General features: G+C 39.9%; 1 protein-coding gene across 16 annotated transcripts in view; it reads right to left on the bottom strand.

Annotated features, from left to right (window-relative positions):
- LOC310641440 (scavenger receptor cysteine-rich domain-containing protein DMBT1-like) overlaps positions 1-27,161 on the bottom strand; it is an 83,206-nt gene that overhangs the window by 46,263 nt on the left and 9,782 nt on the right. For 7 of the 16 annotated variants that reach the window (XM_083364500.1, XM_083364495.1, XM_083364509.1 and 4 more), the window contains exons 6-31: positions 25,645-25,863; positions 24,061-24,372; positions 23,930-23,956; positions 23,271-23,297; positions 20,443-20,469; positions 20,090-20,134; positions 19,567-19,611; positions 18,744-19,082; positions 18,580-18,618; positions 18,069-18,098; positions 16,757-16,783; positions 16,409-16,453; positions 15,879-16,190; positions 14,739-14,765; positions 14,028-14,072; positions 7,244-7,288; positions 6,276-6,614; positions 6,114-6,152; positions 5,603-5,632; positions 4,053-4,364; positions 3,372-3,401; positions 2,662-2,706; positions 1,662-2,000; positions 1,500-1,538; positions 984-1,013; positions 119-148 (exon numbers count right to left, since the gene is read on the bottom strand). In XM_083364500.1, coding sequence (XP_083220626.1) covers positions 119-148; positions 984-1,013; positions 1,500-1,538; positions 1,662-2,000; positions 2,662-2,706; positions 3,372-3,401; positions 4,053-4,364; positions 5,603-5,632; positions 6,114-6,152; positions 6,276-6,614; positions 7,244-7,288; positions 14,028-14,072; positions 14,739-14,765; positions 15,879-16,190; positions 16,409-16,453; positions 16,757-16,783; positions 18,069-18,098; positions 18,580-18,618; positions 18,744-19,082; positions 19,567-19,611; positions 20,090-20,134; positions 20,443-20,469; positions 23,271-23,297; positions 23,930-23,956; positions 24,061-24,372; positions 25,645-25,863 — 2,844 coding nt within the window. The remainder of the gene's footprint in view (positions 1-118; positions 149-983; positions 1,014-1,499; positions 1,539-1,661; positions 2,001-2,661; positions 2,707-3,371; positions 3,402-4,052; positions 4,365-5,602; positions 5,633-6,113; positions 6,153-6,275; positions 6,615-7,243; positions 7,289-14,027; positions 14,073-14,738; positions 14,766-15,878; positions 16,191-16,408; positions 16,454-16,756; positions 16,784-18,068; positions 18,099-18,579; positions 18,619-18,743; positions 19,083-19,566; positions 19,612-20,089; positions 20,135-20,442; positions 20,470-23,270; positions 23,298-23,929; positions 23,957-24,060; positions 24,373-25,644; positions 25,864-27,161) is intronic. The other 9 variants (XM_083364498.1, XM_083364503.1, XM_083364507.1 and 6 more) reach the window with 9 other exon arrangements.

Raw genomic sequence — 27,161 nt, 5'->3', positions numbered from 1 at the left:
CTCAAATAAAACATCAGATTCAAGGTTCTATAATACAACGTATTAAAGACACAAAAGAATACATTTGCAGTGTAATGACTAGATCATGATGATTAGAAAATTATCCAAATGTAAATACCTGGGACTTCGGATGTAGTTTTTGTCGGAGCTACAGAAACCAAAAGAAAAGAAATAGCTGAGTTTGATAAATGAAGAAAGGAAAGGAAAAGAGACACAAGAATCTGATAGTTTAATTGTTTCTCTACAGAATCACTTTAATTATTCTCAGGAATATTCTGCAAGCCCAGTGCTTTTTTTGTAAAAGAAAAAGGTGCCGGAACTCACACGTGTCATACAACCCGCCTTGCCTACCCTACAAGGTTCCATCCAAAAAAGGTGCCGGAACTCCGTTCTGAGCGTTCTATCAGAAAAAAAGCCCTGCGCAAGCCTATCTATTAAAATCAGAAAATATAGTTTAGTTTTTATTTACAGCATACACAGAGCCTTCATAGTGAAACTCTGGTATGCTAATTTTCACAGAGAGGCTCCTAACGGCAGGAATTTAAAAATAATGATTCGGTTTTCATTGAAAATAAATCTGAGGCATAACACATCTGGAGCAGTTGGATGTGATACACTTACTGCAGTAACAGGTCTAGTAGTTGGATGCCGAGTATTTAGTGCCCAAATTGGTAATAAATAGAGCAAATATAATTTAAAATTAGGACTGAAAATAATTTTAAATGCAAAAAATGGGAGGTTATTTTAGGGCAGACATGTCAAACTCGCAACAACACGGAATTTTTTCCCCATTGCAGGCAATTGGGTGGGCACGGTTTCCTCGTCATGCGTCCGACCCACGGGCCAGCAGTATGACACCCCTATTTTATGGAGTACACCAGAAAAACTTATAAAATAAAACAATGTGTTAAACACACAAAAGAATACGTTTGCAGTATAATGTCTAGATCATGTTGATTAGAAAATTATCCAAATGTAAATACCTGGGACTTCGGATGTAGTTTTTGTGGGTGCTACAGAAACCAAAAGAAAAGAAATAGCTGAGTTTGATAAATGAAGAAAGGAAAGGAAAAGAGACACAAGAATCTGATAGTTTAATTGTTTCTCTACAGAATCACTTTAATTATTCTCAGGAATATTCTGCAAGCCTATCGATTAAAACCAGAAAATATAGTTTAGAATATATGACCTTTTATTTACAGCATACACAGAGCCTTCACAATGAAACTCTACAGTAGTATGCTAATTTTCACAGAGAGGCTCCTAACGGCAGGAATTTAAAAATAATGATTCGGTTTTCAGTGAAAATAAACCTGAGGCATAACACATACGTTTCATAGAACAGATGTCACTGACTTTTTTATATTACTAAATAATATTATTCAGGAATTTCAGTATTTCCTAATTGTATTACTAATTTCATGATACATTCTTCTATGCAAAATGAGATCATTTCTCAAATACACTATTTACTGTTTGCAAAGACAACCGATACTTACTAGGTATAATGGGATTCTTTGTTGTAAGGGAAACTGTTTCTATGAAAAAAAGCAAAAAATACAGAAAGTAAGCTCCTCCTCTGAGTGATACGGAGGTATTCATATTTTGCTACGAAGGCTGCTATGAAATCATTTTACACTAACAACGATGGCGATCGTTACCTGAGCAAATGACCCCAGCGTCTTCCTTGTGGCCACACCGATGATTTCCCCAGCCTGGATTGGAGCACTCTTCTATAGACGATTCATTCCCTTTACACTGAACATTTTCTAGGAGGATGTTGCCAGTGCCTTGCCCAAAATAGGCTTCACTGGTGGCCTCCATAACTTCTCCACAGGCAAGTTGTCTGCAAACAACCTTTGCATCTTCTAAGTCCCAACCGTCATCACAGACTGTTCCCCAGTTCCCATTGTAGAAGATTTCAAGCCGACCCTGGCATCTGTTTTTTCCATTCGTCAACCTTACAGTCAACGAGCTTGTTGTCGTTGCCAGTGCACTTTCTGCAATTGTCAAAAGAATATAAGCAGCATTTTCCCCCCAATGACACCTTACGTTGACTCTTTGAGGGTTCATTTTAAAAAGGCATATGAGTATTTCTCAACCTGATGGTTTTTTTTGTCAGATAAGATTCCGTGTCTGTGTGTCTATGTGCATGCATGCATTTGTGTGTGTGTACAACTCTAGATCTTGTGACCCTTTACATAAATGGGGTTGAATAGATTTAAGAGGACTGGCCACAACTGCTACCCAATCTACAAATTTTGGGTGATTTCCTTGGATCTTCCAAAAATTATTTTGTATATTTGAATGATATCTTTGAGCTTCCTTACCCCTGAATACCGGAGATCAAAAACTCGTTATTCTTTACATCATTGTGGAATAAAAGATGAACATTTCATCTGAGATATCTAATTTCTAGAATATAATAATATTATAATATAATATAATATAATATAATATAATATAATATAATATAATATAATATAATATAATATAATATAATATAATATAATATAATATAATATAATATAATATAATATAATATTATAATATAATATAATATAATATAATATAATATAATATAATATAATATAATATAATATAATATAATATAATATAATATAATATAATATAATATAATATAATATATATAATAAATACCTCTTCTTTCCTGCGTATTCAGCTCTGCGGAGAGTGTAGAAAGTTCTGACAAAAACAGAAAATTAATGTTATATGACTCAGAAACTTTGCCAGGACTTATTTTCTATTATGGGTGTATAAAGATAACACTGGGGGAAAAAATTCTCTTGGTTTTCCAGTTCCTCTCAGTCTGTTTGTGCTTCCTACATATTACTTGTTATCAGGTTCAATCTTTGTTCATTCTCTTTGACCAAATCACTTCATGATACTGCTTTTGTACTAATCAGCCTAATTAATTTGGTTCCCAATCATTAAGGACATTGATAGTACTGCTTAACCAGAAACAATTTTTAAATACCTCAAAGGCACAGAATATTTTACATATTATTTATTAAAGCCATATGCCACATCGCTTCCAGAACAAAACTTTCCATAATTCACTGCTTTTACGTTAATGAATCCTTATTTAAATCAAACTAATGATAATCTTTCTTTCTTATATTCATATATTTTTCAATGATTTGCTGAAAAGCCAAATTCCAATTCTCACAGCACATGCATAGCATAAAGGCTCACTTTATTTCACAAATTGCAGTTTGAGTGAAAAGAATAAAAAAAGGAAGTTGGATGAATCTTATTTATCCCTGTGCTAATAAAGACATTATTGGTTCTATTTCCCATTAAATTATACAGTTTTGGTCTTAGGTAATAACAGAAATTTAAGCAATTACCTATAGGTGGTGGTGTGGTGACAGCCGGACCTGAAAATAGAAGAAATAACGTCTGTCTGGGTGAAGGTGACAGCATATTGATGATGATCAGTTAATGAGGTTTCGTGATATTGCCAGTATTATTACCATCATAATTTCCTTTGTATTTTTTACTCTTTAGCTTGATACAATAAAGTAAAATAAAAAAGGTATAGCAAATGTGAGTGAAAGTATTGAAACTGATGCCTGTTGCTTTTCAATATTGATACTACAGGTAGTCCTCATTTACTGACTGCAACTGAGTCTACCAACTCCATCATTAAGTGTGGTGGTTGTTAAGCATGTTAAGCGCTTTAATCAAATTTATTTAAAGATAATGTGATAACTCACTGAAACCTGCATAACGAGGCCTTAAATCATTGAATGTTCAATAATAAATGCACTTTTTCTACCGAGACCCATTATCAATGAAGATGGTCTGAAATCTTTACACATAATAGCAATTAGGACCCTTTGCGATCCCATTCAAGACCTCCTGGTTAGATGAGGACATGGCTTTCTGGCTTTTTGATGATATCTTTCTACCTGGCAACAGTTACCTTACATTGATACCTGATTTTTAAATTATTTTTTCATGGTGTTTTGATAATGTAAACCAGGTAAAAATATCACATAACTTGAAAATTGAGCGGTTTAGATTACCTGAGCAAATGACCCCAGCATCTTCCTTGTGGAGACAGTTATGAAAGCCCCAAGGGTTATGAGCGCATTCTTCAAGAGAGGATTCGTTCCCTTTGCACTTCAGCTCATCCAGGAAGATGCTGCCAGTTCCTTCCCCAAACGCAGCCTTTGTTAGGGCTTCGACGGCCTCTCCACAGGAAAGCTGTCTACACACAACCTGTGCGTCATTCATGTCCCAGCCATCATCACAAATTTTTCCCCAGCTTCCACTGTAAAAGACCTCAATTCGACCACGACATTTGTCTTCTCCATTCACCAGTCTCAGAGATTTTTCTTCAAAGGAAAATAAGTAAATATTGGAATTTTCCCATCAGATATCTAATTTCTAGAATTCTTTTATTTCTAAACAGAGAGAAATCACCTCTGTTGTTCTGTTTTGTCCATAGAATACATTAATGACAGTCAATTTTATTCAAGTCAGATTATTTTTTGATTTAGTTGGGTTCTATCAGAACAGTTTGACATTGCTGTTTTAGGGAGTGCCCCAGAAAAACTTTTAAAATAAAACACTTTGAAAAATGTATTTGCTTAAATAAAACATCAGATTCAAGGTTCTATAATACAACGTATTAAAGACACAAAAGAATACATTTGCAGTGTAATGACTAGATCATGATGATTAGAAAATTATCCAAATGTAAATACCTGGGACTTCGGATGTAGTTTTTGTCGGAGCTACAGAAACCAAAAGAAAAGAAATAGCTGAGTTTGATAAATGAAGAAAGGAAAGGAAAAGAGACACAAGAATCTGATAGTTTAATTGTTTCTCTACAGAATCACTTTAATTATTCTCAGGAATATTCTGCAAGCCCAGTGCTTTTTTTGTAAAAGAAAAAGGTGCCGGAACTCACACGTGTCATACAACCCGCCTTGCCTACCCTACAAGGTTCCATCCAAAAAAGGTGCCGGAACTCCGTTCTGAGCGTTCTATCAGAAAAAAAGCCCTGCGCAAGCCTATCTATTAAAATCAGAAAATATAGTTTAGTTTTTATTTACAGCATACACAGAGCCTTCATAGTGAAACTCTGGTATGCTAATTTTCACAGAGAGGCTCCTAACGGCAGGAATTTAAAAATAATGATTCGGTTTTCATTGAAAATAAATCTGAGGCATAACACATCTGGAGCAGTTGGATGTGATACACTTAGTGCAGTAACAGGTCTAGTAGTTGGATGCCGAGTATTTAGTGCCCAAATTGGTAATAAATAGAGCAAATATAATTTAAAATTAGGACTGAAAATAATTTTAAATGCAAAAAATGGGAGGTTATTTTAGGGCAGACATGTCAAACTCGCAACAACACGGAATTTTTTCCCCATTGCAGGCAATTGGGTGGGCAGGGTTTCCTCGTCATGCGTCCGACCCACGGGCCAGCAGTATGACACCCCTATTTTATGGAGTACACCAGAAAAACTTATAAAATAAAACAATGTGTTAAACACACAAAAGAATACGTTTGCAGTATAATGTCTTAGATCATGTTGATTAGAAAATTATCCAAATGTAAATACCTGGGACTTCGGATGTAGTTTTTGTGGGAGCTACAGAAACCAAAAGAAAAGAAATAGCTGAGTTTGATAAATGAAGAAAGGAAAGGAAAAGAGACACAAGAATCTGATAGTTTAATTGTTTCTCTACAGAATCACTTTAATTATTCTCAGGAATATTCTGCAAGCCTATCGATTAAAACCAGAAAATATAGTTTAGAATATATGACCTTTTATTTACAGCATACACAGAGCCTTCACAATGAAACTCTAGTATGCTAATTTTCACAGAGAGGCTCCTAACGGCAGGAATTTAAAAATAATGATTCGGTTTTCAGTGAAAATAAATCTGAGGCATAACACATACGTTTCATAGAACAGATGTCACTGACTTTTTTATATTACTAAATAATATTATTCAGGAATTTCAGTATTTCCTAATTGTATTACTAATTTCATGATACATTCTTCTATGCAAAATGAGATCATTTCTCAAATACACTATTTACTGTTTGCAAAGACAACCGATACTTACTAGGTATAATGGGATTCTTTGTTGTAAGGGAAACTGTTTCTATGAAAAAAAGCAAAAAATACAGAAAGTAAGCTCCTCCTCTGAGTGATACGGAGGTATTCATATTTTGCTACGAAGGCTGCTATGAAATCATTTTACACTAACAACGATGGCGATCGTTACCTGAGCAAATGACCCCAGCGTCTTCCTTGTGGCCACACCGATGATTTCCCCAGCCTGGATTGGAGCACTCTTCTATAGACGATTCATTCCCTTTACACTGAACATTTTCTAGGAGGATGTTGCCAGTGCCTTGCCCAAAATAGGCTTCACTGGTGGCCTCCATAACTTCTCCACAGGCAAGTTGTCTGCAAACAACCTTTGCATCTTCTAAGTCCCAACCGTCATCACAGACTGTTCCCCAGTTCCCATTGTAGAAGATTTCAAGCCGACCCTGGCATCTGTTTTTTCCATTCGTCAACCTTACAGTCAACGAGCTTGTTGTCGTTGCCAGTGCACTTTCTGCAATTGTCAAAAGAATATAAGCAGCATTTTCCCCCCAATGACACCTTACGTTGACTCTTTGAGGGTTCATTTTAAAAAGGCATATGAGTATTTCTCAACCTGATGGCTTTTTTTGTCAGATAAGATTCCGTGTCTGTGTGTCTATGTGTATGCATGCATTTGTGTGTGTGTACAACTCTAGATCTTGTGACCCTTTACATAAATGGGGTTGAATAGATTTAAGAGGACTGGCCACAACTGCTACCCAATCTACAAATTTTGGGTGATTTCCTTGGATCTTCCAAAAATTATTTTGTATATTTGAATGATATCTTTGAGCTTCCTTACCCCTGAATACCGGAGATCAAAAACTCGTTATTCTTTACATCATTGTGGAATAAAAGATGAACATTTCATCTGAGATATCTAATTTCTAGAATTTAATAATATAATATAATAATATAATATAATATAATATAATACAATACAATATAATAATATAATATAATATAATATAATATAATATAATATAATATAATATAATATAATATAATATAATATAATATAATATAATATAATATAATATAATATAATATAATATAATATAATATAATATAATAATATAATATAATATATATAATAAATACCTCTTCTTTCCTGCGTATTCAGCTCTGCGGAGAGTGTAGAAAGTTCTGACAAAAACAGAAAATTAATGTTATATGACTCAGAAACCTTGCCAGGAGTTATTTTCTATTATGGGTGTATAAAGATAACACTGGGGGAAAAAACATTCTCTTGGTTTTCCACTTCCTTTCAATCCGTTGTTTTCAGGTTCAATCTATGTTCATTCTCTTTGACCAAATCACTTCATGATACTGCTTTTGTACCAATCAGCCTAATTAATTTGGTTCACAATCATTAAGGACTGTTCCCCAGTTCCCATTGTAGAAGATTTCAAGTCGACCCCTGCATCTGTTTTTTTCCATTCATCAACCTTACAGTCAACGAGCTTGTTGTCATTGCCAGTGCACTTTCTGCAATTGTCAAAAGAATATAAACAGCATTTTCCCCCCAATGACACCTTACGTTGACTCTTTAAGGGTTCATTTTAAAAAGGCATATCAGTGTTTCCCAAACTGATTTTTTTTCATATAACATTCTGCCTTTGTGTATCTTATGTGCATTCTTGTGTGTTTGTGTGTGTGTGTGTGTGTGTGTACACAACTCTAGATATTCTGACCTATGTTCCCCTTTAGATAAATGGGGTTGAATAGATTTAAGAGGACTGCCCATAACTGTTGCCTAATCTACAAATTTATGGTGATTTCCTTGGATCTTCCAAAAATTATTTTGTATATTTGAGTGATATTTTTGAGCTTCCTTACCCCTGAATACCAGAGATCAAAAACTCCTTATTCTTTACATCATCATGTAATAAAAGATGAACATTTCATCTGAGATATCTAATTTCTAGAATGCTTTATTTCTAAACAGAGAGGAATCACTCTGCTGTTCTGTTTTGCCAACATAACATATTAATGTAATACATTATACATTAATATCAGTCAATTTCATTCAAGTTGTTATTTTTCTCTGATAATTGAAGTTATAGTGTAGTGGGTCCGACGCAAGGAAGAGATGCCAGCCGGAGTGTGAGTTCAGCTCTTTATTGGAGGGGATGGCGAACTGGGGAATGAGGGTTACCTGGCCTCCTTAAATACCTAGCCAGGTAAGCAGACAGCCAATGGGGTTGGCCCTAGGTTTCCCGCCGAAACTGGGTTTCCCGCCAAAAACCATTCAGGCCAACGCCCCCTGGTGGCTTTTGCTATGCAGGTGCCTGCATACATAACACCCCTCCCCCCTTAGAGAAGAACCTCATAGCAATGAACAACTTGCAACTAACTATAACTATATACACAGCGTGTCAATGATAAGAAAAAAACAATGCAACTGTGAAAGGGTCATTTGCACACATAGTCCGCCAGGTAGGCAGGTGTCCTGTGGGGCCGGGTGGACCATCTGGGTGTGGCCTGGCCCTGGGCTTGGACGGCTGGTTCCTGAGGCCTCTGTGCTGGGTTGAACAGAACTGGGTTCAGGAGGCCCTCCACCTCTGGCTCCTGCCCCGTGTTGTTTCCGGTTGGGCTGGCCTCTCCTGGGGTGTGGCTCTCCTGTTGGGCGTGTGTGGTACACTCAGGGACCCTTCCTCTGAGCTGGTCGATGTTTTGCCTTATGTGTCTGTCCCCCTCCACCCCCACGATGTAGGAGAGGGGTCCAGTTATTTCAACCACTGTTCCTGGGACCCATGGGTGCCCTGCCCCGTAGTTCCTTGCCCAGACCAGGTCACCCACGTTGAGGACAATGTGTGCTGGTGATGATGACGATGAAGATGATGATGATGGTGGTGGTAACCTAACCGTCTCGGCTGCTACCCGGTTTGGGTGTAAACGGTCCAGCTTGGTGATGAGGCGCCGTCCCCATCGCAGTTCTGCTGGGCTCTTACCAGTAGCAACGCATGGTGTAGTGTGCTGGGCGAGTAGGAATTTGGCCAGTCTGTGGTGCCAGTCCCCGCTAATGATGCGCCGGAGTGCGTCTTTGGTCGTCCTTACCATCCGTTCGGCTTGCCCATTGGTCGATGGATGGAAAGGCACGGAGGTGGCGTGCCTAATCCAGTTCGCCTTCAAGAATGCCTGGAAGTTGGTAGCGATAAACTGAGGTCCATTGTCAGACAAAATTACGTCAGGGAGGCCGTGTGTGGCAAAGAGAGCTCTGAGCACCTGGATTGTCCTCCCCGAGGTCATGTTGGGCACTGGGACTACCTCCAACCACTTGGAGTGGCTGTCCACCGCTACTAAGAATAGCTGGCCCTGGAATGGCCCTGCATAGTCAATGTGGATGCGGGACCAGGGTGTGTGTGTGGCCTCCCACCGGTGCACGGGTACGTGTGGCATTTCCGGTCTGGATCTCTGGCACGTGTAACAGGCCTTGACCCGTTCCTCAATGTCCTTGTCCAGCCCTGGCCACCAGAGGTAGCCTCTGGCCAGGGCCTTCATCCTAACCACCCCCGGGTGTCCCTCGTGTAAGGAGTCCAATACCCTGCCCCTTACTGCAGTGGGAATGATGACTCTGCTTCCCCAGAGGAGACAGCCCCTGTGTGTGGAGATCTCATTGTGCCAGGTGAAATAGGCCTGGAACTCAGGTCCCGGGGACTTGTTCTGCCACCCTGTGCAAACCCAGGAATGTACCCTGCTCATGATGTTGTCTGTGGCTGTGTGGCTGGCAATGTCCTTGGCATGAACTGGGCACTCTGGCAGCTTCTACAGTGCTAGGATCTGTGTGGCTGGGGCCGGGTCTGGATCAGGGGTGTCTATGGGTAGCCTACTTAGACCGTCTGCGTGGCCCATCTCCTTCCCTGGCTTATGCACCAGCTTGCAATTGTAGGCTGCAAGGAAGATGGACCACCGGAGCATTCTGGGGGACAGGATTCGTGGGGTCTGCCTGTCCGTTGTGAACAGGCCCAGGAGTGGTTTGTGGTCCGTGTAGACAGTGAACTCCTGTTGTGATTCAGGGTCAGCCTGTGGGTTCGGCAGTTGGGTCGGACGACTCAGAGGAGGAGGGGGTGTTGAAGACCTTGCTGAGGGGGTTGAAGATCTTGCTGATGAGAGCCCTCAGCCAGGCCCCTCCCACTTGGTCACCACGGAGACCCAGCTGTGTGAGCCTGACAGCGTGGATGAAGATGACCCACAGCTGGCCCTGTTCAAGGATGCCCGACGCAGGAGGCAGTCAATTAGGAGTAAACAGAGGAAGGCAATGGGGCTCCTCGGAAGGAGGCAGAGAGAAGCCATACCCTGAACTCTATATAAGGGGAATGTGTGGGAGGGCTGGTTTGCTGAAGGCAACCACTTGGATAGTTCCTGTTTCTTAAAGCTCCTGTTTCTTGGTTTGTCTTGTTCCGTTTGTTTTTGTAGCAATAAATTTGGCAGGCGTAATTCCAGCCTCTTGCCTTCTTGTAAAAGGGGTTGTCCCTGCCTTTTCTGCAGGGCCGGTAGCAGGCTGGTACAGAACAACTCCCTGCCATACAGATAATCGTGGAATTTTTTGATACCTGCCACGATGGCCAGGGCTTCTCTGTCGATTTGGGCATAGTTTCTTTCTGCTCCAGACAGCGTCCTGGAATAATAGGCTGTGGGGATTTGCGCCCCATTGGGCTGAAGGTGGCTGAGTACTGCGCCCACACTGTAAGGGGATGCATCGCATGCGATGCAAATGGGCTTGGACTCGATGAAATGGGTTACTGTGGACTTATCCGACAGTAGTGCTTTCAAGGCCTTGAAGCTATGGTCGTGTGCAGCAGTCCAAACCCATGCTGCCTGCTTGTCTAGCAGCCTGTGGAGTGGCTCTGCAATGGCTGCCTTGTGTGGGAGGAATGCATGGTAGAAATTCAACAGGCCCAGGAATGCCTGTAGCTCTGTCTTGTTCTTGGGTGTGGGTGCTAGCTTGATGGCCCTCACCTTGGATTCTGTGGGGTGAATTCCCCTGGCATCTACTCTGAACCCCAGGAATTCTGTGGAGGGCACCCCTATGCTGCATTTCTCCCTTTTGAGTTTAAGTCCCGCTGTGCGTAGCCTGGACAGTACCTCCCTGAGCCTCCCTGCTAGTTGTTCTGCTGACGCTCCTGCAATCAGGATGTCATCAAAATAGGGGCAGACTCCTGGGATGCCCTTGAGTGTCTTCTCCATGACTTCCTGAAAAATGCCAGGAGCCATGCTAACTCCAAATGGCAGCCTGTTCACCCGGAACGCCCCCCTGTGTGTTACTATGGTTTGAATGTCAGCTGTAGCCCGCGTGACCGTGAGTTGCTGGTACGCCTGCGCAAGATCGAGCCTTGCAAAGATGGTGCCGCCTTGGAGGGAAGTGAGAACGTGGCTGACCGTGGGGACCGGGTAAGCGTGCGGGTTTAGGGCGCGGTTCACCGAACACTTGTAGTCGGCGCAGATCCTAATTTCCCCGTTAGATTTGAGGGGGGTGACGATTGGGGTTTCCCACTCCCCCACATCGACGGGCTCTAAGATTCCCTGGGCCACTAGCTTATCTAATTCGCGCTCTATTTTTTGTTTGAGCGTGAAGGGGACTCGCCGTGGCCGGACCCTAATTGGGGGAACGTTCGAGTTAAGCTTGAACGATATGGGGGGCCCAGTGTACTTTCCCAGTGTCCCGTCGAAGACATCTGAGAACTCCTTGCAGATGGTCTCGACGGGGTCCCCCTGGATCCTGTGGATCCCGGTGACCGCGATTCCCAGGGCCTCGAACCAGTCTAGGCCGACTAGGCTGGCTCTCCGGCCCTCTACTACTACAACCCCCAGGTGCTTTTCGCGACCCTTAAACCCCACCAAGACGGTGGCCTCCCCTCTTACCTTGACCGGTGAGTTCTGGAAATCGGTCAGGGTTAAATTTGTAGGCCGTAATTTAATCCGCTGCTTGCTCCGGCTGTTTATGCAGTTAAGGGTCTCGTCCGAAATGATCGAGACCGCTGATCCGGAGTCAAGCTCCATGCTGCAAGGGATGCCTTGCAAGCAGATTGTTAATCTAATTTTAGGCTTGAGTAGCCGGCGGCTACCCGTGTGATTAATGGCCAGCCGGCTCTCAACATAGCCAATTCGCGTTTTGGTCGGGGCCCCAGTACCTTCGAATGGCAATTCCTCCGGCTGCAGCTCGTGGATCTCCTCTCGAAGGCGGCGGCTACGACAGACTGCGGCTATGTGGCCTGTTTTCTTGCAGGCCCGGCACATGGCTGACCGGAACTTGCAGAGGTTGCGCACGTGGCTTCCACCACACCCTGCGCATTTCAGAGGGTTGGTGGCGTTGTTGGGAGGCCTGGGCTTGTTTGGCCGTCTGGCTCGCTGGTCTGGGGTCGATTTCCGCTGGAGGAGGCCGATGCTCTGGTCATCCTCTTCCATGGCAAATTGCCGGTGAACGCTGGTCACCTGGCAGGCTTGGACGGCCCCGCAGGCCGCTTCATAGGCGAGGATGGCGTCCTCGGCTTCCTGGAGTGAAACCTCCTCTTTCTCGAACAGGCACTCTTGCAGATGCTTGTCCCGTAGGCCGCAGATCAGCCGGTCCCGTAGCTGCTCCTCCAAGTTCGAGAACCTGCAGGCGACGGCGGCTTCTTGTAGGGCGGCGAGGAAATCAGCACCAGTCTCGTTGGGGCGCTGGTCCCTTTTTTCGAATTGTGACTGCGCGGCCACCTTGGAGCGCCGGGGCTTGAAATGGGTGTTGAGTCTGGCCACGAGGTCCTGGTACGCGACGGTGTTGATGGCCTCCTGGGGGAACAGGTTCGCAGCGATCTCCAACAGCGCTGGCCCTCCGAGGCAAAGCAGTGCTGCCGCCTTCGCACCGTCCTCTGATATCTGGTTGAGCCGCATGTACAGTTCAACGTGAGCCAGGTAACGGGCCCAGGTCTTGGGGTGGCGGGTGTCGAACTCGCGGGGTTGTCCGGCTCTGGACATGGCGGTGCGTTTGCGGTCGCGGTGCGGTGTGCGGTCTTGGTTCTGGATACGGTGACCGGCGTGGTCCGGTCGGCTGGTCGGCTGGCGGTCGTAGGGGGAGAAGGAAGGAAAATGCCTTTCCCTTCGCTCGCGGAGCATTTCCCCAGTGACTTCAGCTCTTGGTCGGCAGCAATCCCACCTTCGTCGCCACTATAGTGTAGTGGGTCCGACGCAAGGAAGAGACGCCAGCCGGAGTGTGAGTTCAGCACTTTATTGGAGGGGATGGCGAACTGGGGAATGAGGGTTACCTGGCCTCCTTAAATACCTAGCCAGGTAAGCGGACAGCCAATGGGGTTGGCCCTAGGTTTCCCGCCAAAACTGGGTTTCCCGCCAAAAACTGTTCAGGCCAACGCCCCCTGGTGGCTGTTGCTATGCAGGTGCCTGCATACATAGCAAAAGTGGTTCTACAGTATGGTGGGAAACCACGTGCTCTCTATGTTTCAGTTCTGTCCCTTAGTAGTTTCAACTGGTATGACCATAGCATACTCTTTGGCTCATTTCAACAGCACAACCATGATTTAGGGCAGACATGTCAAACTCGCGACATCATGTGACATCGCATAACATATTGGAGACTTTTCGCCATTGCCGGCAATGGGGTGGGCGCAACATCCGGATGATGCGTCCGGCTCGCAGGCCAGCAGTTTGACATCTCTGATTTAAGGAAATATACTTTCAAATAATTTCCTATTTAATGTAAAATTCCTTTTGTAGCTTATTGAAATTCAGATTTGTATGGTCTTTGCAGACTTCCAACAACCTTCATCTCACTATACAATAAAATGGGTGTGAGATCAGAAAGAGGAGGTATACAGGTTTCATTGTGTTACTGTTACAGTATCTATTACAGTTACAAGAATGCAAATCCACTTAGCCATATAATAAATACCTCTTCTTTCCTGCGTAGTCAGCTCTGCAGAAGTTGTAGAAAGTTCTGACAAAAACAGAAAATTAACTTTATATGACTCAGAAACTTTGCCAGAAGTTATTTTCTATTATGGGTGTATAAGGAAAATACTGGGGGGAAAAAACCATTCTCTTAGTTTTCCGCTTCCTCTCAATCCGTTTGCTCCTCCTACATATATTTATTTTCAGATTCAATCCTTGTTCATTCTCTTTGACCAAACCCACTCCATGATACTTCTTTGTATTAATTAGCCTAATTAATTTGTTTCCCAATCATTAAGGACGCTAAGAGTATTGCTTAACCACAAACAATTTTTAAATACTCCATAGACACTGATTAAGTTACTGCTTTGTTTAATTAATTAATTTATTATGTTATCTCACAAAACATTCCATCATTCAATGCTTTCACTTTATTTTAAACTTTATTTAAATCAAACAACATACGATAAACTTCTTTTTCTTACATTCAATGATTTGCTGAAAAGCAAAACTCCAGTCTTCATACCACATGCATAGCATAAAGACTCACTTTATTTCACAGACTGTAGTTTCAATGAAAAGTGGTGGTGGTGGGAAAGTTGAATGAATCATATTTCTCTCTGTGCTGGTAAAGACGTTACTAGCTCTACTTCACCTTAAATTCTAATGTGAGATTTGGTTTTAATTAACAGAAATTCAGGAAAATACCTACCTGGTGGTGGTGTGGTGACAGCAGGGCCTGGAAATAGAAGAAATAACTTCTGTCTGAGTGTAGATGATAGCATACTCATGATGATCAATTATGAGTTTTCATGATTTACTGCCAGTATTGTTATCCTCATTATTTCTTTTATATAGTTTTTACTATTCTTTAGTTTGATACAGCAAAGTAAAATAAAAAAGGGTATAGCAAATGGGAGTGAAAGTATTGAAACTGATGCCTGTTGCTTTTCAATATTGAAACGACAGGCAGTCCTCATTTACTGACTGCAATTGAGTCTGCCAGCTCCTCTGTGCTGTGCTGTGGTTGTTAAGCACGTTAAGCACTTTAATCAAATTTACTTAAAAATAATATAACTTATTGAAATCTACATAATAAGGACAAATCCTTAAATCCTTGTATGTTCAATAATAAACACCCTTTTTTCTACCAAGAAAATGAAGATTGCCTGAAAACTTTACCCATAATAGCAATTAGGATTCCTTGTGATCCTGTTCAAGAATCAGGTTCAATGATGACATACTTTGCTTTCTTATAATAATATTCTATCAGGGAGCAGTCACATTACATTATCACCTTATTATTTAATTATGCTTTCAATGTTTTTGGTTAATGTATTTATTTATTTAGCGTTTGATACAATTAGCTAGTACATAGAAGTTGTTTGGTTGCTAGTCAAAGAGTGCTAGTCTGTTTAGTTTGCGCTCATGTGCTAATCCATGACATACCACAGGGGATGAACTAGCTTTGCATCAGAAAGACAAGTGGAATCCTATGGCATCATCTGAGGTCTCTCACACCAATGTTGCAGCACAATTTGGCATTTTATCCAGGCAAGACCATTACGACCCCGGGTCTGACTGGCTATACAAAAAAAGGCCGCATTTCCCACTGAAGATGCCATGTTTCCCACCTATTTATCTAGTCACATGTAGCATGTTTTGTAACTGCTAGGTGGGCAGAAGCTGAGACAAGCGATGGGAGCTCACTCTGCCATGTGGTGCTAGGACTTGAACCACCAGAGCAGAGACCAACTCCAGGTTTTTTAAGCCACTGAGCCACCGCACCTATTAGACAATGTAAACCAGGTAAAAATATCACATAACTTGAAAATTGAGCTGTTTAGATTACCTGAGCAAATGACTCCAGCATCTTCCTTGTGGAGACAGTTATGAACGCCCCAAGGGTTATGAGTGCATTCTTCAAGAGAGGATTCATTCCCTTTGCACTTCAGCTCATCCAGGAAGATGCTGCCAGTTCCTTCCCCAAATTCAGCCTTAGGTAGGGCTTGGATGGCCTTTCCACAGGCAAGCTGCCTACACACAACCTGTGCGTCATTTATGTCCCAGCCATCATCACAAATTGTTCCCCAGCTTCCATTGAAAAAGACCTCAATGCGACCACTACATTTGTCTTCTCCATTCACCAGTCTCAGAGATTTTTCTTGAAAGGAAAACAAATGCACACTTGATGTTTGCTTCAGATATTTAATGTCTAGAATTCTTTATTTCTAAATGGAGAAGAATCACCTCTGATGTTCTGTTTTGCACCCCTTGAGTGGAAAGCACCCCTTACCATCAGCTGGAAGTGCTGTAGGTTTATTGTTACAATATTCGTTACTGTTATAAGAATGGATATCTACTTCAACATATAATAAATACCTCTTATTTGTTGTGTAGTCAGAACTGTGGAGGGTGTAGGAAGATCTGACAAAAACAAATTTTTTTATAGTTATATGTTTCTGAAACTTTGCCAAACCTTCTTTGCTATCATAAGTGTATATAAAAATAATGCTTAAAAAACCAGCCATCCTTTGAAAAGCAAAACTCCAGTCTTCACACATCACATGCTTTGCATAAAGTCTAACTTTATTTCATGAGCTGTGCTTTCAGCAAAGAAAAGAAAAGAAAGTTGGATGAATCTTATTTTTCTTCTTGTTGCTAAAGTCTTTACTGGCTCTTTTCCCCCTTAACTTATAAGTCATAAAAGAAATTTAAGAAAATACCTACCAGGTGGTGGTGTTGTGACAACAGGACCTGAAAATGGAAGAAATAACTTCAGTCTGGGTGAAGATGACACCATACTGATGATGATCAATTATGAGGTTTCATGATATTGCCAGTATTATTATTGTCATTATTTGTTTTATATCTTTTACTCTTCAATAGAATAGAATAGAATAGAAAAGAATAGAATAGAATAGAATAGAATAGAATAGAATAGAATAGAATAGAATAGAATAGAATAGAATAGAATAGAATAGAATAGAATAGAATAGAATAGAATAGAATAGAATAGAACTGGAAGGGACCTTGGAAGTCTTCTAGTCCATCCTCCTGTTCAAGCATCTCAGATAAGTGACTGTCTAGTCTCTTTTTAAAAATCTCCAGTGATGGAGCACCCATGATTTCTGGAGGCAAGCTGTTCCACTGGTTAATTGTCCTCACTGTCAGGAGGTTTCTCCTTAATTCCAGGTTGCTTCTCTCTTTGATCAGTTTCCAACCATTGTTTCTTGTCCTGCCCTCTGGTAATCTGGTGAATAACATGACCCCCTCTTCTTTGTGGCAGCCCCTCAAATACTGCAATACTGCTACTATCTCTCCCCTATTTCTTCTTTTCTTTAGACTAGAGAAACCCATGTCCCGCAGCCGTCCTTCATATGTTTTAGTCTCCAGGCCTTTGATCATCTTATTTTATTTTTATTTTTTATTTTAATTCCATTTATATCCCACCCTTCTCCGAAGACTCAGGGCGGCTTTACTAACTTAGCAGTAGCCTTCATTCTATGTATATGCCTGCTTATTAGGGCTTTCACACACACCCCAAGTGGCATTATTACAAAGTCAGCTTAATTGCCCCCAACAATCTGTGTCCTCATTTTGCCTACCTCGGAAGGATGGAAGGCTGAGTCAACCTTGAGCCTGGTGGGATGCGAACCTTCACTAATTGCAGGCAGCTGGTGTTACTTAAGGAGGCATTAGCCCACTGCTCCACCAAGGCTCTTAATTGATCTTCTTTGAATATTTTCCAAACTCTCAACATCTTTTTTTGTGATATGGTGACCAAAATTGGCTGCAGTATTCCAGGTGTGGGCTTACTAGGTTTTGTAAAGCGGTACTAATACTTTGCATGATCTTCTTGATTCTATGCCTCTGTTTATACAACCCAGGATTGTATTTGCTTCTTTGGTTGCTGCTGCACACTGCTTGCTCATAGTCAAGTGAGCGTCCACATTTAACAATGTGTTAAACACACAAAAGAATATGTTTGCAGTATAATGTCTAGATCATGTTGATTAGAAAATTATCCAAATGTAAATACCTGGGACTTCGGATGTAGTTTTTGTGGGAGCTACAGAAACCAAAAGAAAAGAAATAGCTGAGTTTGATAAATGAAGAAAGGAAAGGAAAAGAGACACAAGAATCTGATAGTTTAATTGTTTCTCTACAGAATCACTTTAATTATTCTCAGGAATATTCTGCAAGCCTATCTATTAAAACCAGAAAATATAGTTTAGAATATATGACCTTTTATTTGCAGCATACACAGAGCCTTCACAATGAAACTCTAGTATGCTAATTTTCACAGAGAGGCTCCTAATGGCAGGAATTTAAAAATAATGATTCGGTTTTCAGTGAAAATAAATCTGAGGCATAGCACATACGTTTCATAGAACAGATGTCACTGACTTTTTTATATTACTAAATAATATTATTCAGGAATTTCAGTATTTCCTAATTGTATTACTAATTTCATGATACATTCTTCTATGCAAAATGAGATCATTTCTCAAATACACTATTTACTGTTTGCAAAGAGAACCGATACTTACTAGGTATAATGGGATTCTTTGTTGTAAGGGAAACTGTTTCTATGAAAAAAAGCAAAAAGCAAAAAGAAAGTAAGCTCCTCCTCTGAGTGATACGGAGGTATTCATATTTTGCTACGAAGGCTGCTATGAAATCATTTTACACTAACAACGATGGCGATGGTTACCTGAGCAAATGACCCCAGCGTCTTCCTTGTGGCCACACCGATGAATTCCCCAGCCTGGATTGGAGCACTCTTCTATAGACGATTCATTCCCTTTACACTGAACATTTTCTAGGAGGATGTTGCCAGTGCCTTGCCCAAAATAGGCTTCACTGGTGGCCTCCATAACTTCTCCACAGGCAAGTTGTCTGCAAACAACCTTTGCATCTTCTAAGTCCCAACCGTCATCACAGACTGTTCCCCAGTTCCCATTGTAGAAGATTTCAAGCCGACCCTGGCATCTGTTTTTTCCATTCGTCAACCTTACAGTCAACGAGCTTGTTGTCGTTGCTAGTGCACTTTCTGCAATTGTCAAAAGAATATAAACAACATTTTTTTTCCCAATGACACCTTACGTTGACTCTTTGAGGGTTCATTTTAAAAAGGCATATGAATATTTCTCAATCTGATAGTTTTTTTGTCAGATAAGATTCCGTGTCTGTGTGTCTATGTACATGCATGCATGCATGTGTGTGTGTGTGTGTGTGTGTGTGTGTGTGTGTGTGTGTGTACAACTCTAGATCTTGTGACCCTTTACATAAATGGGGTTGAATAGATTTAAGAGGACTGGCCACAACTGCTACCCAATCTACAAATTTTGGGTGATTTCCTTGGATCTTCCAAAAATTATTTTGTATATTTGAATGATATCTTTGAGCTTCCTTACCCCTGAATACCGGAGATCAAAAACTCGTTATTCTTTACATCATTGTGGAATAAAAGATGAACATTTCATCTGAGATATCTAATTTCTAGAATATAATAATATAATATATATAATAAATACCTCTTCTTTCCTGCGTAGTCAGCTCTGCGGAGAGTGTAGAAAGTTCTGACAAAAACAGAAAATTAATGTTATATGACTCAGAAACTTTGCCAGGACTTATTTTCTATTATGGGTGTATAAAGATAACACTGGGGGAAAAAACATTCTCTTGGTTTTCCACTTCCTTTCAATCCGTTTGTGCTTCCTACATATTACTTGTTTTCAGGTTCAATCTTTGTTCATTCTCTTTGACCAAATCACTTCATGATACTGCTTTTGTACTAATCAGCCTAATTAATTTGGTTCACAATCATTAAGGACTGTTCCCCAGTTCCCATTGTAGAAGATTTCAAGCCGACCCTGGCATCTGTTTTTTCCATTCATCAACCTTACAGTCAACGAGCTTGTTGTCGTTACCAGTGCACTTTCTGCAATTGTCAAAAGAATATAAGCAGCATTTTCCCCCCAATGACACCTTACGTTGACTCTTTGAGGGTTCATTTTAAAAAGGCATATCAGTGTTTCTTCAACATATAATAAATACCTCTTATTTGTTGTGTAGTCAGAACTGTGGAGGGTGTAGAAAGATCTGACAAAAACAAAAATTTTTATAGTTATATGTTTCTGAAACTTTGCCAAACCTTCTTTGCTATCATAAGTGTATATAGATAAAAATAATGATGAAAAAAACCAGCCATCCTTTGAAAAGCAAAACTCCAGTCTTCACACATCACATGCTTTGCATAAAGTCTAACTTTATTTCATGAGCTGTGCTTTCAGGAAAGAAAAGAAAAGAAAGTTGGATGAATCTTATTTCTCTTCTTGTTGCTAAAGTCTTCACTGGCTCTTTTTCCCCTTAACTTATAAGTCATAATAGAAATTTAAGAAAATACCTACCAGGTGGTGGTGTTGTGACAACAGGACCTGAAAATGGAAGAAATAACTTCAGTCTGGGTGAAGATGACACCATACTGATGATGATCAATTATGAGGTTTCATGATATTGCCAGTATTATTATTGTCATTATTTCTTTTATATCTTTTACTCTTCTATAGAATAGAATAGAATAGAATAGAATAGAATAGAATAGAATAGAATAGAATAGAATAGAATAGAATAGAATAGAATAGAATAGAATAGAATAGAACTGGAAGGGACCTTGGAGGTCTTCTAGTCCATCCTCCTGTTCAAGCATCTCAGATAAATGACTGTCTAGTCTCTTTTTAAAAATCTCCAGTGATGGAGCACCCATGATTTCTGGAGGCAAGCTGTTCCACTGGTTAATTGTCCTCACTGTCAGGAGGTTTCTCCTTAATTCCAGGTTGCTTCTCTCTTTGATCAGTTTCCAACCATTGTTTCTTGTCCTGCCCTCTGGTAATTTGGTGAATAACATGACCCCCTCTTCTTTGTGGCAGCCCCTCAAATACTGCAATACTGCTACTATCTCTCTCCTATTTCTTCTTTTCTTTAGACTAGAGAAACCCATGTCCCGCAGCTGTTCTTCATATGTTTTAGTCTCCAGGCCTTTGATCATCTTAGTTGATCTTCTTTGAATTTTTTCCAAACTCTCAACATCTTTTTTTGTGATATGGTGACCAAAATTGGCTGCAGTATTCCATGTATTCCACTAGGACTCTAAAGCCCCTTTCAGAGTTACTGTTTTTAAGCCGGGTCTCACCCAATCTGTACCTGTACCTTTGATTTTTCCTTCGTAAATGTAAAACTTTGCTTTTCTCCACCCTGAAACACATTTTGTTGGATGGGGCCCATTGTTTAAGTTTGTCAAGATCTTTTGGGATCCTGAGTTTGTCTTCTGGGATGTTGGCTACTCCTGTCAGTTTGGTGTCATCTGCAAATTTGATGAGTTCCCCTTCAATTCCCTCATCTAAGTCATTTATGAAGATATTGAAGAATACTGGGCCTAAGACGGAACCTTGTGGTATCCTACTGCTTACTTCTCTCCATGTGGATATGGTGACATTGAGGACTACTCATTGAGTACGGTTTGTCAGCCAGCTACAGACCCATCTGTTGGTGATTTTTGTCTATTTCACCTTTTTCTAGCTTACCAAAGAGTAGGTTGTGGTCTACTTCATCAAATACCTCACTGAAATCTAAGTATACTACATCCACAGCATTTCGCTTGTCTACTTGTTTAATCACTTTATTGAAAAATGAAATAAGATTGGTTTGGCATGATCTCTTTTTAACAAGCCCGTTCTGGCTACTAGTTACAAATTTGTTTGCTTCTAGTTGTTCGCAGATCTGTATTTTGATTATCTTTTCCAGGTATTCATGTTAAACTGACTGGTCTGTAGCTTTTTGGGCCTGTTTTCCCCCTTTTTGAAGATGGGAACCACATCAGTCCATTTCCAATCCTCAGGTACTTCCCCGGTGCTCCAGGATTTATGAAAGATGTGATGTAATGGTTCTGAGATAACATCTGCCAGCTCTTTCAGAACTCTGGGATGTAGTTTAGTTTGATACAATAAAATAAAATAAAAAAGGGCACAGCAAACCTAATTGAAAGTATTGGAACTGATGCCTCTTGCTTTTCAATAATGAGACTACCGGTAGTCCACATTTACTGACTGCAACTGCATACTTAAGTGCTATGGTTTTGTTTTTTTTTTTTATTGAAAAGTTTTAAAAATACAGTTTTCCTTTAAAAAAACTCCTTCCCCCTCCCTCCTCCCCTCCCTACCTCCCCCTTTCCCCCCCTCCCCCCCCACCTCCCCCCAACCCCCCTCCCCCCCCGGACTTCCCAGAGCTAAATACAAGGTATATATATATAAAAAAGCAATCATAAACAACCATATACTAACAACTATAAATTCTAAAATCCATCACTCTCTAACTTATATAGGATCAAACAAAACTTAGCATTATTAAATATATATAGAAGACAAAATAAAAAAAGAAAAAAAAAACGAAAGAAGACTTATTCAAATGCTAGATAAAACTTCTTGACCCTATACTTATTCTGGATAAACTCAATCCATTTTCTCCATTCCATAATATAATGTTCTTGCGAGTAATCTTTCAAATAGGCCGAAATCTTCGCCATCTATAAGTGCTATGGTTTTTAAGCATGTTAAGCACTTTAATCAAATTTACTTTAATGTAATAACTTATTGAAACCTGCATAGGTTAACGTTTTGTTTGTTAAATCTTTATGTGTTCAAAAATAAATGCACTTTTTCTACTGAGAAACATTATCAATATCATCAGAAAGCTACCGTATACACATAATAGCAATTAGGCTTCTTTGTGATCCCATTCATACCTCCTAGTTGGATGTAACAGGCTTTGGCTTTCTGATGATAATAATTTACCTGACAACAGTCACATTGCATTGACACTCAATTATTGTTTTACTGTGTTTAGATAATGTAAACCAAGTAAAACAGCACACCACTTGAAAACTGAGCAGTTCAGATTACCTGAGCAAATGACCCCAGCAAAATATGATACTCATTCTTTCTTATATCCATACATCATTCAATGACTTGCTGAAAAGCAAATTTCGAGTCTTCACAGCATAAGCCTAGCATAAAGACTAATTTTATTTCACAGATTGTTCTTTCAGTGAAAAGAAAGATCAGAAAGTGGGTCAATCTTATTTCTCTCTTTGGTGTTAAAGTCTTTACTGGCTCTATTTGCCTTTAAATTATGATGCAAGATTTGGTTTTAAGTAACAATAGAAATTAAAGCGAATGCCTACCTAGGGTTGGTGTGGTGACAGCAGGACCTGAAAATAGAAGAAACAATTTTGATCTGGCTGAAGAAGACAACCTATTGATGCTGATGAATTAGGAGCTTACATTATATTGCCATTATTATTACGTTACCATTATTTTTTACATTTTTTTACTCTTCTTTAGTTTGATATAAGAAGTAAAATAAAAATGAGTATTGGAAGCCTGGTTTGAGGTGTAAGAACTGATGCTTGTTGTCTTTTATATTGAGACTACAGGTAAGTCCTCAGTTACTGACTGGAATTGACTCTGCCAGCTCAATTAACATTGTTAAGTGCTGATGTTGTTATAAAAGATAATGTTATAACTTACTGAAACCTGCATAACAAGAAATCTTCAAATCATTATAAGTTCAATAATAAATGCACTTTTTTTCTACTGAGGCCCATTATCAATTAAGACTGTCTGAAAGGTTTACACATAATAGCAGTTAGGATCCTTTGTGATCCCATTCAAGATGGTAACAACCTAATTAATTTTTCTTCCAATCAATCAGTACCAAATCACTATTGATTAACCACAAACAATTTAGTCACCAATTTAGCTATTTACTTACCATGTCCCCCGTAAATTAGGATGCAAGATTTGGTTTTAAGTAACAATAGGAATTTAAGCAAATACCTACCAGGTGGTGTTGTGCTGACTGCAGGACCTGAAAATAGAAGAATAACTTTGGTCTGGGTGAAGAAGACAACATACTGATGTTGATGAATTAGGAGGTTATATTATATTATTAACCTGAGCAGTTCAGATTACCTGAGCAAATGACCCCAGCATCTTCCTTATGATGACAGTTATGAATGCCCCAAGGTTTATGAACGCATTCTTCAAGAGAGGATTCGTTTCCTTTGCACTGGACCTGATCCAGGAAGATGCTGCCAGTTCCTTCCCCAAATGCAGCACTAGATAGGGCTTCAATGGCCTCTCCACAGGCAAGCTGCCTACACACAACGTGTGCGTCATTCACGTCCCAGCCATCGTCACAAATTGTTCCCCAGCTTCCATTGAAAAAGACCTCAATGCGACCACGACATTTGTCTTCTCCATTCACCAGTCTCAGAGATTTTTCTTGAAAGGAAAACAAATGTGTATTGGACTTTCACCTCAAATATCTAGTTTCTAGAATTCTTTATTTCTTCTCTGCAGTTCTGTTTTGCACTCCTTGTGTGGAAAGCATCCCTTGCAGTCAGCTGGAAGTACGTTTATTATTATGATACTCATTAGTGTTATAAAAATGCATGTCTGCTTCAGTTTATTCTAAATACCTCTTACCATATTTTTTGGCATATAAGACGACTTTTTAACCCATGAAAATCTTCTCAAAAGTCAGGGGTCGTCTTATACGCCGGGTGCTGAAACTTTAGGGACAGGGCTGGCTGGAAAACCTGGAGTGGATTTCCCATTTGGTCTGCGCAGGGAAAGCGGAACCAATTGGAGAAGAAGCTGCAGTCTGTGATTTTTTACAGGCTGGGGTCTGGGCGTCTTTCCTTCTAAAGTTGAAGAGCAGCTGCAGTCTATCCCAACTTGAAAGGCAGGTGGGGAATGCAGCAGCCAGAGCAGCTGCTTAGCTCTAAGGACACATTTGACTCAGGAACTGGGCGGGCTGGCTGGAAAACCTGGAGCGGATCTCCCATTTGGTCTGCGCAGGGAAAGCTTTAGAGTGAATTAGGAAAAGTTTAATCCACTTGCACTGTTTTGTATTTACATGTTTGATGACAAACAGCCTTATGTTTATAAGTGACAGTTTTCCTACTAAGTACCTGCATGTCATAAGCATTTGAATTAAAATTACCATATTAAAATCAAATCTGATGTTTTTTAATTTTTATTTGGTCTGCGTTGGAAGAGGGGTAGTCTTATACGGCGAGTATAGCCCAAACCCTATAACTTAACAGGAAATGTAGGGGGTCGTCTTATACGCCGAGTCATCTTATACACCGGAAAATATGGTATTTCCTGGCTAGTCAGATCTGCAGAGGGTGTAGTAAAGTCTAACAAAAACAATAAATTTTATAGCTATATGTTTCAGAAACCTGGCAAAAACTCCTTTGCTGTCATAGATATATCGAGATAAAAAATAATCCTGGAAAAAACCCAGCCCTCCTCTTTGTCTTCCTCTTCCTCTCAGCCCTTGTGCTCTTCCTAGATATGTTTGTTTTCAAATCCATTCCTTGTTCATTCTTTGACCAAACCACTTCATCATATTGCTTTTCCCCCAGTTAGCCTAATTTATTTGGCTCCCAATCATTCAGGGCACTATCACTTCTTTATGTAACCCACATATCAAATTTATATGCCCTCTCACTATTCAGAGCAATACTTGGAGTTAACTTGTAGTACCAGTTATGGAGCTGGGAGCAGATGTCTTCAAGTCTTCTACAGTGCCTTGAGAAGTGGCTGCCAAGCCTGGCGTCACTGTTTCTTCCTTCTGGGTTATTGAATGGGTAGTCTTAGATGATGTTGTGGTTCCATTTGACATTTCTAATGTTCTCATAGTAGGTGTTATTTCTTTCTCAGTCGCTGGATGGGTGGTTTTTTCAGTTGGGAAATATGTGGAATCTACCAAGAAATAGGAATCAAAATAATTTTGAGTTACATAAGAATAAGCTTCAGAAGAATCATGAGTAAGGTTTTTTTTTTAATTGAAAAGTTTTACAAAAACAAAGTTTTACCCCCAAATCCCCCCACCCCAAAACCACCCACTTTTCCCCCCACTTCCCAGAGCTAAATAAAGGATTATGGTTATAATAATCATATTCTAAATAGAAATTATGCAAATATACAATTAACCAAATTCATAATGTGCTTTAACTCCCCTTTAACATAACTACAATCAAAGTACCAATAACAATATCCCACTAAAATCTACTCATAAACTAAATGGAACTTTTTAATCCCATATTTGTTCTAAATATAATCTATCCTTCTCCTCCAAACTGAAACATATCTTTCCTGTGAATGATCCTTCAAATACACAAAAAATCTTAGACATCTCTGCAAGATTCGAAACTTTAGACACCCATTCTTCTATAATAAACAAACTATCCTTTTTATATTCAACATCAAATTAGTTTCTTTAACATCACAGTCTACAATAATACCCCATTATCCAATAGATTCAAAATAAGACTAGCATCCCAAACCTTTTCTATCAAGGTACCTATGCATATTTGTAACAAAATTCTTTCATATGTTTTCTGTAGGAACAAGTCTATCTCTCATATTCCTTTCCCGCCATAATTATTCAACATCAAATTAGTTTCTTTAACATCACAATCTACAATAATACCCCATTATCCAATGGATTCAAAATAAGACTAGTATCCCAAACCTTTTCTATCAAGGTACCTATGCATGTTTATAACAAAAGATTCTTTCATATATTTTCTGTAAAAACAAGTCTGTCTCTCATATTCCTTTCCCGCCATAATTCCAGATCTTCCTTCAAATAAAAAAAAAAGCTTTAGGCAATTTCAAATTAAAAAAGTTTTTAGAGGGTCCCTTCTTGTCTTCAAACGGCACCAAAACTCCATTCCAGTCCCTCATCATAATAACAAATTTATAATCCAGTTCGATTAGTCTCTGATGTAAAAATTTAAAGAATTTTTACTATTGTTGACTTGGAGCATATAATCCAATAAAAAAACTTAATACAATATATGTCTCTTGTAAACAAACAACGTCATTTTTATGTTGTTTCAAACTTTCTTTCTTTTCCGTGGTGAATTTGTCTGATGACCATGAGCCTTTGGAACATAGCCTAGAGATCAGCTATTGCTCTCCTAGATATGTTTGTTTTCAAATCCATTCCTTGTTCATTCTTTGACCAAACCACTTCATCATATTGCTTTTCCCCC

This window comes from Vipera ursinii (genome assembly GCF_947247035.1).
Source record: "Vipera ursinii genome assembly, chromosome: 5".
Lineage (NCBI taxonomy): Eukaryota > Metazoa > Chordata > Lepidosauria > Squamata > Viperidae > Vipera > Vipera ursinii.
The sequence above is the reverse complement of the archived record's forward strand: the minus strand, read 5'-3'. Positions and strand labels throughout refer to the sequence as shown.